Source organism: Carcharodon carcharias, chromosome 15 (assembly GCF_017639515.1).
Source record: "Carcharodon carcharias isolate sCarCar2 chromosome 15, sCarCar2.pri, whole genome shotgun sequence".
NCBI classification, from domain to species: domain Eukaryota; kingdom Metazoa; phylum Chordata; class Chondrichthyes; order Lamniformes; family Lamnidae; genus Carcharodon; species Carcharodon carcharias.
Window position 1 is genome coordinate 3394502 of NC_054481.1, and position 13755 is coordinate 3408256.

Consider the following 13755-nt stretch of genomic DNA (forward strand, 5'->3'; position numbering starts at 1 on the left):
ATTCAATTAAGTCCCACACACAGGCACACACTATTTCTACTTTTCAATAAATTCCAATAACATTATCAAAATTATTATATTCTCCTGACAAAGGTGAAATTTAATTGCAGATTTTTACTGAATTCAAAAGTCTAATGGTGACCGTGAATCCATTGTCAATTGTCCCATGAATGAATTAAAATAAACACTGCAAAATTTGGGCCATTATCCATACATTGGTTATGTTCTTACTAGACCAATAATAATCCTTCAATTTTTCATTTTAGCTAATAGTCTGTTCTGTGGAACATTATCAAATGCCTTATAGAAGAACATTAAAAACTGCATCCTGTGTTATCTATTATATTTAACACCTCAATTCTGTTAGATTAGACAGACGTGACTTGGCCTTTTCAAATCCACGGTGGCTCTCTCCTCAGTTTAAATTTCTCCACGTTCTCGGTCACTGTCTTTAATCATAGGGTACAATAAGATTCCCAGAACAGAAGTTAAACTAACAAAGGTATAAATTCTTTCACCTTTAAGTAATGGAGCTACACTTGCAATTTTTCCAATCTAGGGGAATAATTCAGAATTGAGCGTGCTTTGGAAGATTATGGCTAAAGCATGTGCAGTTTCTTCACCTACTTTTAAAACCCTGGGAGTGGAAACCATCAGGCCTGAGGATTTGTTAGTTTCTTTGTGCCATTTTTTTCTAATACATTTTCCTTGCTTATATTAGCTTCTGTGAGTTTCACTGCTTGAAGCATTATTGTTTTCCCTGGAATGTCATGTATATTATCCTCTTCCTCTACTGTGAAGACTGACACAAAGTAATTATTCAGCAGGTCTGCTGTTTCGTTATTTTCATTTGCAATATTATCCATACCTCTTTGCAAAGGGCCCACATTGCCCATGCCTAATACCCTTTTTTCTAATACAGTTGTCAAAACTTGGTGTTAATCTTAATACCCCTTGTTTCTTTACATATCCTTTTCGTAGCTCTCCCTGTTATTTGTCTTCCTTTGCTGTTCTTTATATCTCTGCCTCTTGGCTCTGCACTGCTCTTTGCAACATTGTATGTTTTTTTTTTAGTTTTATTAGTTTTATTATTTCACATCTCTCTCCTCTACCATTGCTGTTATAAGGTGCTAAGGGCTCTACTATCAAATATATCACCATACGCTGATCTGCCCTTTGCCCACCCACCCCTTGCTCAAAATCTGTTATGTTTTTAACTTTTCCCAATCTGATGAAAGGTCATCGACCTGAAACGTTATCTGTTTCTTTTTCCGCTGACCTGCTGAGTACTTCCAGCATTTCCCGTCTTTACGCTTATCTGGTATTATAGTTTTGACTGGTTTGTTGTCATCAGTCTCATCCCATTGAAATTAACCATACCAAGATCTGGAATCTTAGTAATTTCTTCTTTTAATAACCTAACAATGAATTTGATTATATCTTGATCACTGTTGAATAAATGTTCCCTCACTGTTAGATTAACTAAACCTAGTTCAATACTTAATGTCATCTAGCCTTCTCTCTTGTAGATTTGAGAATGCATTGTTCCAGAAAACTATCTTGAATGCATGAAACAAGTTCATGAGCTTTGAGTTGAGCTATTGTACCCTTCCCAATCTTTATGAAAATTAAAACAACCCTGCTTTTGCTTCAAGCCTCTCTAATCTCTGAATTAATACATGCTGCCACTTCATTGTTGCTGTTAGAAGGCCTGTAGATAACCAATCATTTTCCTTATAACAGAGCTAGGTGGAATCAGAATCCATTGGGTTGCCACCATTTGAAATGAGTTTTGCAAAGAGGCCACTATCCAGGGGATATAGAAACTGATTCTATCACAAGCTGTTTTATATTTACTAAGTTTAACCATTACTAGATTTCCAATGTGTAAGAAAATAAATTATTTTAGTTGCTAATTATATTACATTAAATATTGCAGTCTTAAATGAAGCATATCTAATGTTTCCTTGTGCCAAAGATGCAAGGAAAACTAAAAATAAACCTAGAGGAGGAGCAAACTAGATTCAAAATAAGCTTTAAAAAAAAGTAATGGAGAGACTAATGAGTTTAAAGGTAAAGGAATCTCCAGGATCCAATTACTTTAAAAGAAGTGGGTAAGGAAATTGTTGTTGCAGAAGTCATGATCTTCCAAAGTTCTCTCTTCAGGAATTTCCCCTGTGCTTGGGAAACTGCCACTGTAACTCCATTACTAGTATTTAAGAATCGTTGGAGAGAAAAACAAGGAAATTTGTTACAGGGTAGATATTGGAATCTGTTATTAGGGGCAGAGTGACTGAGCATTTGGACTAATATAAACTGATCAGGGAGAGTTGGCATGAATTTTTAACAGGCAAGTCATGTCTAATATAACTAGTTCAAATTTTTTTTGAGGTAATTAACGTGGTGGATAAAGGAGTGTTTATAGATAGTATTTGTATGGTCTCCTATAAAGCACTTAAGGCCCCACATAGATTGTTAACAAAGAGCACATGGAATTGGAGGTGGCCTATTGGTTTGGAGGTAGGAAATAGCAAATGGGTACACATTCAACTTGGCAGGATGTGGCGAGTGGTGTCTCCCAGGGATCTGAGTTGGCAACTCAGCTATTCACTACATTTATAAATGACTTGAATGACGGAATAGAGAAATCTAAGTTTGCTGATGACATTAAGTTACGTGACACAGTAAATAGTGCAGTCGGGAGCATAAAGTTGCAGGGGCTCGTTGATAAATTGTGTGTGGGCAAAACTATGAAAGATGGAGTTAATTGTGGAAAAGCATATGATTATCCACCTAAGACCTAAAACAAAATCAGTATTTTCTAAATGGCAGGAAACTAGGAATTGTGCATGAGCAGAGTAATTTAGGCATCCTAAATGCACAAGTCAATAAAAGCTAGTGGAAAAGCTAAGTGCAAAAAATAATTAAAAAGACTGAGTGTTAGCCTTTATCTTGAGGGCTGGAAAACAAAGCAGTGAATGTTATTTTACGGTTAAATAAAGCTTTAGTTAGATCCCATCTGGACATTGCATTCAATTCTGGCCACTGCATCTCAGGAATGATTTATTGGCCTTGGAAGGGGTTCAGCATGGATTCACCACAATGATACTGGGACTAAAGGTCAGGTTATGAGGATAGTTTGCATAGACTCTGCTTGTATTCCTTGTGTTTGGAAGATTTAAGGGATGTTCTAATTAAGGTGCTTAAGATGAACCACAGGAGCCTGTAAGTGAGATAGAAACTATTTCATCTCTTGGGACTCCAGATTAAGGGGGAATCACCTTTAAGTTGGAACTCTGCTATTAAAGGTTGATGTCAGAAAGCACTTTTTCACATATAAGGTAGTGGAGATCTGGAACACCCTTTCCCCTAAAAAGGGTAGGCCAGTTGAAACTTTCAAAACTGAAGTTGATGGATTTTTGTCAGCTAAGGTTATTGAGAGTTACGGAATCAAGGTGGGTAGATGGAGTTAAGATGCATGTCAGCCATGATCTAATGGCATGGCAAAACAGGCTCAAGGGATTGAATGGCCTACTCCTATTCCTATGCTATTCACCAGGCTTTTGGTTAATTTTATTATTTAATTTATTCTGTTTATAGAGCGATCTTTATCTTATTCTGATGAGTCTCGACTGTCCAATCTTCTGCGGAGGATTTCCCGTGAAGATGACAGGGAGCGTAGGCTGGCTACAATAAAGCAATTAAAAGAGTTTATTCAGCAGCCAGAAAACAAAGTGGTGAGTATTTTTTTAAAAAGGGAGCAAATGGAAATGCATATCTGTTAGCATCTGAAGATTAACATTTCCTCAGTGATGGGCCTACATGCTAACTGCTAGCTTTTCTCTCTCCATTTGCTGCTCTATTCTTCCAAACTGAGCTATGTGCTTACTGTAGATGTGAACATTGGGGAGATTGACTAGAGGAAAGTTTCTCAATAAATTTTGTTTGTTCTATAATTACAATTTTATCTTTTTGCAGGTTCTAATTAAGCAACTAGATAATGCTCTGACTGCAATACAGGATGTGCTTAATGAAAGGTATGTGTGAAACATGTCAGTTTTGGCAGAATTTGTAATTCTTTTAAGCAATTTCTCACTTTTTGATGGCAAAATCTTTTTTTCTGGATATAATTCTGATTGATTTGGGTTTAGCCAGCAGTACTTCTAGACTTCAATTTGCTTTTGTGGGTGGGAGATAACAATTTATCAAAGTAGTATGAATTTTAACCCTCCGCATTTAAATAATGTAAAGATCACTTGCACTTGCTCAAGAAATCTTTAAATACTATTAGGTCATTTAAATTTTGCTGCCTTTTTGGTACACCTGGAAGATTAAAATGTTCTTTGATTTTTACATTTTTTACTAATCATGTCATTGATCATAGAATACTATTTGAAATTGGGACCTCAGAATAGCATGTCCCTTTGTGATATGGTATGTTGGTGCTCCATACTATTCCAGCCGCCTTAATTTGTGGAGCATCATGTGTGTTATAAGTTTGTAGTATGTTACCATAATAAACCACATTGCTGTACCACTGATCTTGTAAAAAGGATCCTAATCTTTGAGTAGTAGACCCAATTTTTTTTTAGTTTCTCATTCTGGGATCTGTAAAGAACATTGGGTAAGATTTGCTTAAGTAATCATTAATCTTTGAAATCCATTATCTGCGTAGTTTATGAAGAGTTTTAGATACAGACTAAACTCTGGATGTTTGCAACTTCATTTTTTTGTGACTTTAGAAGTACTGGAGGATTTTTAAGGAAAGTGGCTGCTGTACAACTAGCTTCTACTGTTACAAAAATATTGCTCATCCCACTTCTAATGTCAAATTGAAGGGTTTGTATTTGGCTTGTAACTTCGTTTGTTTAAATAAAATTACGAACTTTTGAGGAATGATGTAATTCACAGCAAATTCAGCATTTATGCCGACATTTTTTTAAAAATCCATATATGGCATAGGTGTATACACAGTGCAGGTATTAACATTTTTAAACTTATTATCAACAGTAGTAAACTACTTCATGAACTTCGACAAGAAGGGGCTTGCTGCCTTGGCTTGCTGTGTGTATCTTTGAGTTATGAGGCTGAGAAAATCTTTAAGTGGATTTTTAGCAAGTTTAGCTCTTCGACCAAAGATGAGGTAAAACTTCTATACTTATGTGCCACCTACAAAGCACTGGAAACTGCAGGAGAGAAGAAGGCATTTTCATCTGTAATGCAGGTTAGCCCTTAATTTTACAATCTTTTCAAATTGAAAGCCAGAATGTTTTGTTACATGTTTGCTTTTTGATGCTCTTGTAAAATCTAATTTGGTGGTCATGTATTAACAATTTAGAGATGTCTGATGGCCAGGAAGTTTGGAGAATAGCTGCAAGGAAGATTAAAATTTGTTCAGAACCATATAGCATTTTCTACAACAACTGAACTTTCCAAAAGATTGACTGTAATTATGGTAGAAAACTTCTTGTTTGAACGACTTTAAAACTTCTGAAAAGCATGTAAGATGGTAGTAAACCTTTGTCCGACGCCAGTATAACAATGTGGCATCTATTTTGTTGGAATTAACTTAACTCTTATTTTTCCTAGCTGGTAATGGTCAGCCTACAGTCTGTTTTGGAAAATGTTGACACTCCAGAGCTACTGTGCCAGTGTGTGAAGTGCATTTTATTGGTGGCTCGTTGCTATCCCCATATATTTAGTACCAACTTTAGGGTAAGACTAATGAGATAAATGACATTATATGATCTTTTAAGAATTTTAGCTGCAAATTAATATCTGCTTTTGATTCTAAAGGACACTGTAGATATACTTGTTGGATGGCATATAGACCACACCCAGAAACAATCCCTTACACAACAAGTATCTGGTAAGATCATTTTATTTATTGCAGCACATCTTTAGAAGATTATCAGACCCTACTATTTATAAATGTTTAATATTTGAGCAAAGTAGCTCATTTTAGCTGAAAACGGCAGGTTTTCAAGATGGTCTCGACAGTAAGATTAACATGTGCATAATTGTATAAACTGATGTTGTAAAACATTAAAAACCAAACACCATGCAGTGAAACTAAGTGGTAAAATTATTTGAGGTGATCAATTAATGATATTTCACTTAAAACTAGATGGTTCAAACACAATTTAACAACAGTATGGCAACCTTTGTTGATTTTTTAAATTCATCTAATGAGGCAACTTGGTACTTTTATCTTATTGCTGTATTAATTGATTACCATTAATCTTTCGTTGCATCTAGCAAAATAACTAGTGAATTTTTAAGAAGGTTAATGGACAGTTACAGCCAGAGAATCACTTGCAATGGCTTTTCTTCCTGCTCCCACACCCTTAGCTCTGGCACTCCCCGGTGATCTATCCATGGTCTCTTATTTCTCACCTACATGGTGCTCCTTGTTGATATGACCTGAAAACATTGCATCAGTTTCATTATATATATATATATATATATATATATATATGCTTTTGGCACACAACTCTGTCTCACCACCATCTCTGTTGACCCCGCTACTGTAAAAATTCTCAGATTGCTTGACCAACATATATAAACCAGATGAGCAGAAATTTCCTCCAGCTAAATATTGGAAAGACTGACGCCGGTGTCTGTGGCCCCCACTGCAAACTCCCCATTCAACCTGACGTAATTCCTCTCCTGGTACCTGCGAAGTCTTTACCTGTAAAGTCTGAACCAGTCTGTTCACAAGGTCATATCTGACCTTGAGCTGAGCTTCTGACCAATATATATTAATGACTTGGATGAGGGAAGTGAATGTACTATCGCCAGATTTGCTAATGCTACAATAATAGGTGGGAAAGCAAGTGGTGAGGGTGACAGAGTCTACAGAGGGATATAGACAGGTTAAGTGAGTGGGCAAAAATGTGGCAGATGGAATATAATGTGGGAAAGTATGAGGTTATACCCTTTGGCAAGAAGAATAGAGGAGCTGAATATTATTTAAATGGAGAAAGACTGAAGAAAGCTGCAGCACAGAGGGATTTGAGGGTCCTAGTGCATGAACCCCTAAAAGCTAACATACAAGTTCAGCAGGTAATAGGGAAGGCAAATGGAATGTTGGCATTTATTTCAAAGGAAGTGGAGTAAAAAACAGGGAAATCTTGCTAAAACTAACCAACAGTGAACGGTTTTGGTCCCCCTTTTCTAAGGAAAGATATCCTGGCATTGGAGGCAGTCCAGAGAAGGTTCACTAGGTTGATCCCAGGGATGGAGGGATTTTCTTATGAGGAGATGTTGAGTAGTTTGGGCCTGTGCTTATTGGAGTTTAGAAGAATGACCTTACTGAAACACAAGATTCTTAGGAGGCTTGCCAGGGTAGATGCTGAGAGGTTATTTCTTGTGCGAGAGTCTAGGACCAAAAGGCATAATCTCAGAGTGAGGGGGTGCCCATTTAAAACAGAGATGAGGAGGAATTCCTTCTCTGAGAGCAGTCAACCTGTGGAATTCTTTACTACAGAGGGCTGTGGAGGCTGGGTTGTTAAGTATATTCAAGGCTAAGATGGACAGACAGATTTTTGATCAGTAAGGGAATCAAGGGTTATGGGGAAAAGGCAGGAAAGTGGAGTTGAGGATTATCAGATCAGCCACGATCTCATTGAATGGCAGAGCAGACTCGATGGGCCGAAAGGCCTACATCTAACGGTCTTATCTACCCCATCACTAAGATTGCCTATTTTCATCTCTGTACCATCACCTGGCTCTGCTGCTGCTTCGGATTATCTGCTGATCCCCAGCCATACCTTTGCCACTTCTGGACCTGACTATTCCAATGCACTCTTGGCCTACGACCTTAAACTTGAAGTCATCTAAAACGTTGCCCATGTCCTAACTTGTACTCGGCCCTATTCACTCATCAGCCCTGTGCTTGCTGACCAATATTGGCACCATTTTGTTAACGCTCCTGTGAAGCACTTTTGCTATGTTGAAGGCTCTGTATAAATACAAGTTATTGCTGTTGGCTGGTAACAACAATGAAGAGACTTAATTAAACTAGTTTGAGAAATTTATTACCTGAGCAGGTATTCATGCCAAGAATTTTAATGAATTATGCATTTTTTTCCTAATTGCATTATGCTGCACTTGTGGAATAAACTACTTGCTAATGCCTTGATGTTTTTGCTCAGTTTAGTTGCTGCCTCATGTCTTATTGGTTTATTCAATCTCATTTTTTTTTCCTTTTCCCCATTTGTTTTCTGAATTTTTAACTTTTTTAAGGGTTTTTGTACAAAACAAACTAAAACGTAAAGGTGTTTATTGTTATTTATTCCAAAGGTTGGTTGCAGTGTTTGGAACAGTTCTGGGTTGCAGATCTTGGATTTTCCACAACCCTTCTGGGACAGTTCTTAGAAGATATGGAGGCTTATGCTGAGGTATGGTACAGTTTTGCTAAGTGTGAAAATTAGAAAATACTTCTAAATAAAAGACTGCACACATTGTATGACACACTACTTCCCATTTGTTAGTTGTTTTCCACTTATTTGTCTACAGAGAAATAAACCTTCAAAAATTTTAATTGCAGTAAATTGACCCACATTTTATATCCAAGGTAAATTGGGCAATTTTCTAATTTGAAACTGATTATTTAGATGCATACTAATCACAATATTCACTCAGTGGAAGCTACCTGTTTTTCTTTAAAATGAGTTGAAGATTACTCAATCCTAATTTCAAATGTTTGAAAGGCCTTTTCTTAAGGGCAATATATTTGTCTAGAAAATTCGTTGTCTGTCAGTTTGCTGGACTGTTATGCTGTAGTGGCGTGTGATATTGTAATTTCAGAAACACACTAGAGAGTAGAGCTCAATAAAAGACTCTCATTTGTATTGCACTTTTCATGACCACCAGACGTCTCAAAGTACTTTACAGCCAATGAAGTATCTGTATTTTGAAGTGTAGTCAATATTGTAATGGTGGAAATGCAGCAACTAAACTAAACCTTAAAAAGCAATGTGATAATTAGCAGATAAAAATATTTTTTGTGATGCTGATTTGAGGGATATTGGCCAGGATACCAGGGAGAACTCCCTTGTTGGGTGTCAGGAGAATATAATGTTATTGGAGTTTATTGTGAAATAGTAGTATCAGTGCCTATGTGTCTGTGTGTGAGAGAGAGACTTCATTGGATTAAAGGCAGCTGGTCTGACGGCTTTGATGTATTAGAACTTCAGCTCGGTTTGAAATGTTAAGTAGGCAAACATGGGAGAAGTTTAGAATATAAGGTGTAAAAGAACATTTGCATTTTGAAATAAACTAGACTAGATTGTTTTCAAAATAGGGTGAAATGTGTCACCTAGCCAGGTGAAGTTCCGAAGCAGTGTGTTTATTTTTCCCAAAGATTACTGGCAAAATTGATACTATGATAATTTTTTATAATAAGGGAGGTAAAGTCCAAAGTCATAGCGAAACAATGGGAATTTGCGTTCAAGGGGAAAATATATATAAAGGAGAGAATGCTGTGTATAAAGACCGGCGTTTCAAGATCTAACAAGTAGGAAAAGCTTTCAGCATCTACGCCTCAAGCTGCTGCCTTCAACAAACTGAAGTTAAGAAAACTCACTTTGAATTGGATTGTTCAAGGTATTATATTTCTTTGCCTGGGTCTTTTAAAATCTGTGTGTCTTACTGTTGCCTTCATGGAGGTGTAGCTCGGAGTCAGATTAATTAGGGGATCTAGATGTTATAGTAGTAATTTGTAGACATGTATGTATTTAAAATCATTTCTCTTTTAATAAATGTTTAATCTAGTTTTGTAAAAACGTCTAGGGCTCAGTGGTCTTATTACTAAATTCAAAGCCTGCATCTCGGAGCATACAAATTGCAAAAATAGTTGTGGCAATTGTCTCAAGCTTCCCTCTGGGATTTGAACAACTGAGCATTTACCATCGGCTGTATCATGACATAGTTGGGGCCTCTTTGCTGGATATATTTGAAATTCCTTGATTGGGTTGGAGTTGGTGAACCTTAAGGTTACGAGTACGAGAAGCATTTTGAATTCAGGAGTTGATGTGAGGTTTTTTGTACTAGTGATACTGCGATATGGCTTTGGCAGTTGTTCAGACTTGTCTGGGAGTTGAAGTTAAGTTCGGCTGATTTATAAAAGGTAACTATAACTAAGTTAATGGAATTGGCGGATAAATTACAGTTGGGGTTACCTGCAAGGGTGAAGAATGCAGGTATAATAGAAGGTATAGCGCAGCATTTAAAGTTGGAAGTGATACTTGAAACTGGTGCATCGTAGCTGGAGGTAGTGAGACTTCAGTTAGAAATGAAGAAGCTTGAATTTGAACAAGCAAAGGAAATGAGAAAACTTGAATTAGAGGCAAACGAGAAGGAAAAAGAATTGGAAATGAAAAAAACTAGAGGCAGCAGAGAAAGAAAGGGGAAAAGAGATCATTTCAAAAAGCAATGGAAATGTGAAAACTTGACCTCCAGAGGGAAAAGCTAACAATGGAAGAGTGAAGGAAGGAAAGAGAGAATATCAGCTTAAAAAGCTGAATTTTAAAAAGGAGACATCAGATGCTGAGGAGAGTTCTGATGATGAAGAAACCTTTAACCTAAAGCCCAGTGGGGAGATGTTTAAATTTTACAAGCACAGTTTGACGAAAGAGATGTGGAAGCATTCTTTATTTCATTTGAGAAGTTAGCTAAACAGATGAAATGACCACAGGAAAACTGGAAATTGTTGTTACAAACCAGGTTGATGGGTAGAGCACTTGAGGTTTCTGTTTCACCGTCAGAAGAAATGTCAGTGAACTATGATGTGATAAAAAAGGCTCTTTTGTGTGCATGTGAGTTGGTTCCTGAGGCATACAGGCAGAAGTTTAGGAATATGAGAAAACAGCCTGGGAAACTTATATCGAGTTTGAGAAAGTAAAACAAGGGAATTTTGACCAGTGGATATGGGCATGAAAGATAGAGACAAATATGTAGCTCTTGAAGAGGTAATTCTTTGGAAGAATTTAAAGATTCAATCCTTCGGTAGTGAGAACTCGGGGAGGAACAAAGTTCAAACGGTAAGACAAGCAGCAGAGATAGCTGATGATTGAGTTAGTTCATAGAACTAAACCTTTCTTTCGTCACCCTTTTAAATCAGAGAAGGATAGAAAATGAGAAGGTGAAAGGAAGGTAGGTAACCAGAGAAGAGAAGCAGTTGGTGGAAGTTCGCAGGAAGTTTTTTCTTAGGTAAAAAGGTGCTGAGGGTAGAAGTGACATTCGAAAATTGAGGTGTTTTCATTGTAATAAAGTTGGGCGTGCGAAATCTATGTTAGAAATTGCAGGGAAAATCTGTTGGAATTGTAAGGGTGCAGAAAAGTTCTGGAAGTATAAGTACTGTGAGTTCTGAGATTCAGGCACAGGAAAAACCAGTGGTTTGTATACATGTAAAACAGGAAGAATCAGTGAAAAGTAAAGAAATGGGAATGTGTTCACAATTTACCCGAGAGAATTCTGAGGTGCAGGTTGCTGAAATGTTTAAAGATTTTGTGTGTGAAGGGAAAGTTTTTCCATGTGTACAATATGAAGTAGATAAAGATTTTAAAATGTTAAGAGACACGGGCTAGTCAATCCTTAATGCTGCGGGATAGTGACATTTGTTGTTCAGAGGGAGTATTGCAGGTACAGATAATAAGTGGGGTTCATGGAGATGCTAAACCTATTCTATTGTGGAAGGTAAATTTAAAAAGCAATTGGAAAACAGGTGAGGTGATTGTTGGAGTAGTAGAAAAATTTCCCATAGCAGGGGTTCAATTTCTAATTGGTAATATAGCTGGATCACAGATGTGGGTGATGCCTATGGTGATTGAGCAGCCTGTAGAATTGTGTTTAACAGAAGTGTTGCAGAGAGCATCCTGGATTGTTTCCAGCTTGTGTTATAATGAGATCACAGGTTGAAACAAGAAGAACAGGAAGTTCGAAGGCAGGGAGAAGGTGTGGAAATCCAATTAGCTGACACTGTGTTTGATAAAGTTGTTTAGGAAGAAAGTCTGGAAGACAACTCAGCTGAAGTATTTAACTTGAGGTTAGCAAAGTTACAGAAAAAGGATTTGCAGATAAAACAATTATATCAGACAGCTTTACTCAGAAACAAAGGCAAAACATATTCCAAAATATTATTACCTTAAGGATAATGTTTTAATGAGAAAATGGAGGTCTTATCATACTTCAAATGAAAGCAGGAGGAAGGTGCATCAGATTGTACTAACATTTGGATGTAGAAATGAGATTGAGGAATTCGAGTGGGGCAACATTCAGGAATTAGACACAGGCGAAGATACAGAAACTTTTTTTTCGGTCTGGATTGCATGGGGATGTAGGCAAATTCTGTAGAAGGTGTCACACGTCGGGTGATAAGGAAACCATAAGCAGGCACTTTTAATTCCAATTCCAAGATATGGTTTACTTAAAGAAATACAATCAAATCGGGGTTCAAATTTCATGTCACAGCTGTTTTGGGAATAAAACAATTGAAGTCAACAGCTTATCACCCTGAATCACGAGGGACTTTGGAAAGGTGGCATCAAACTCATCATAGTTTTTAAGAGAGTATACGGTCAGGATTATCCACAGGATTGGAATATGGAATCCCATTATCATTGTTTACTATTAGGGAAGCTCCTATTGCATCGACTGGTTTTAGTCCTTTCAAATTAGTTTATGATCATGAGGTATGGGGACCACTGAAATTGATACATGAGAAATTGGTGGGTCAAAATTCAGAAACTACTCCTGGATTATGTATCAAACTTCAGGGAGATTAGACAGAGCATGTGAGTTAGGTAAGGGACACTTAAAAATATCACAGCAAGTGACGAAAATGAAAGCAGACTGGAAAGCTACAGTTTGTAGTTTTATTGCAGGGGTGAAAGTATTAAGTTCTGTTACCAGTACTGGGTGACTCATTAAAGGCAAGGTTTAGTGGGCCTGACGTGATTGAAAGGAAGCTGAGTGAAGTGAATTATTTAATAAATAATCCAGATAGAATCAGAGGGTGTGTCATGTAACTATGCTTAAAAAGCATTTTGTCAGGGAAGAGGACCAAAAGGAAGCGGTAAACAATGAGAAAGATAGAAATGAAGGATTCTGAAATTGATTTTTTTCTAATTAAATTGGATAATGAGGGGGTAGTTGAAAATTTAAACGTAATATTGAGTTACCTTCCAGACAATTGTCAGCAATTTGGAGAAGCTATTGCAGTCTCACAAAGATATTTGTGGAAATAAGTTGAAGAGGACAAATTTAGCTATACATGATGTGTCTGTAGAAGTTTCATCTTCGCGGAGGCAACATTCTTATAGATTAAGTCTGGCAAAGTTATCAAGTACAGAAAGAAATTGAATTCATGCTTCAAAATTATATCATTGAGTCTAGTTGCAGTAACTGGAGTTTGCTAATTGTGCTGGTACTGAAACCAGATGGAACATACAGACTGTGTGGACTATTGAAAGGTGAATGTGGTGACAAAAGCGGATTCATATCCTATACCACAGTTGGAAGATTGTATTGAAAAAGTGGAACAATCAACATTTATCACAAAGACTGACTTGCTAAAAGGATATTGGCAAGTACCGTTATAGGAGACAGCAAAGGAGATATCGGCTTTTGTGATGCCAGATGGACTATATCAGTTTAAAGTTATACCGTTTGGTATGAAAAATGCACCTGCAACTTTTCAAAGACTGACAAAGTAATTGCAATTGTGCTGTTTACATTGACGACTTGATAGTT

At 36.9% G+C, this 13755-nt stretch overlaps 1 protein-coding gene across 4 annotated transcripts in view; it reads left to right on the top strand.

Moving 5' to 3' along the window:
* Nucleotides 1-13755, top strand: part of smg1 (SMG1 nonsense mediated mRNA decay associated PI3K related kinase) — a 162583-nt gene that overhangs the window by 39419 nt on the left and 109409 nt on the right. For all 4 annotated transcript variants that reach the window (XM_041205850.1, XM_041205853.1, XM_041205851.1 and 1 more), the window contains 6 exons: nt 3601-3737; nt 3979-4037; nt 5011-5224; nt 5590-5715; nt 5797-5869; nt 8305-8402. In XM_041205850.1, coding sequence (XP_041061784.1) covers nt 3601-3737; nt 3979-4037; nt 5011-5224; nt 5590-5715; nt 5797-5869; nt 8305-8402 — 707 coding nt within the window. The remainder of the gene's footprint in view (nt 1-3600; nt 3738-3978; nt 4038-5010; nt 5225-5589; nt 5716-5796; nt 5870-8304; nt 8403-13755) is intronic.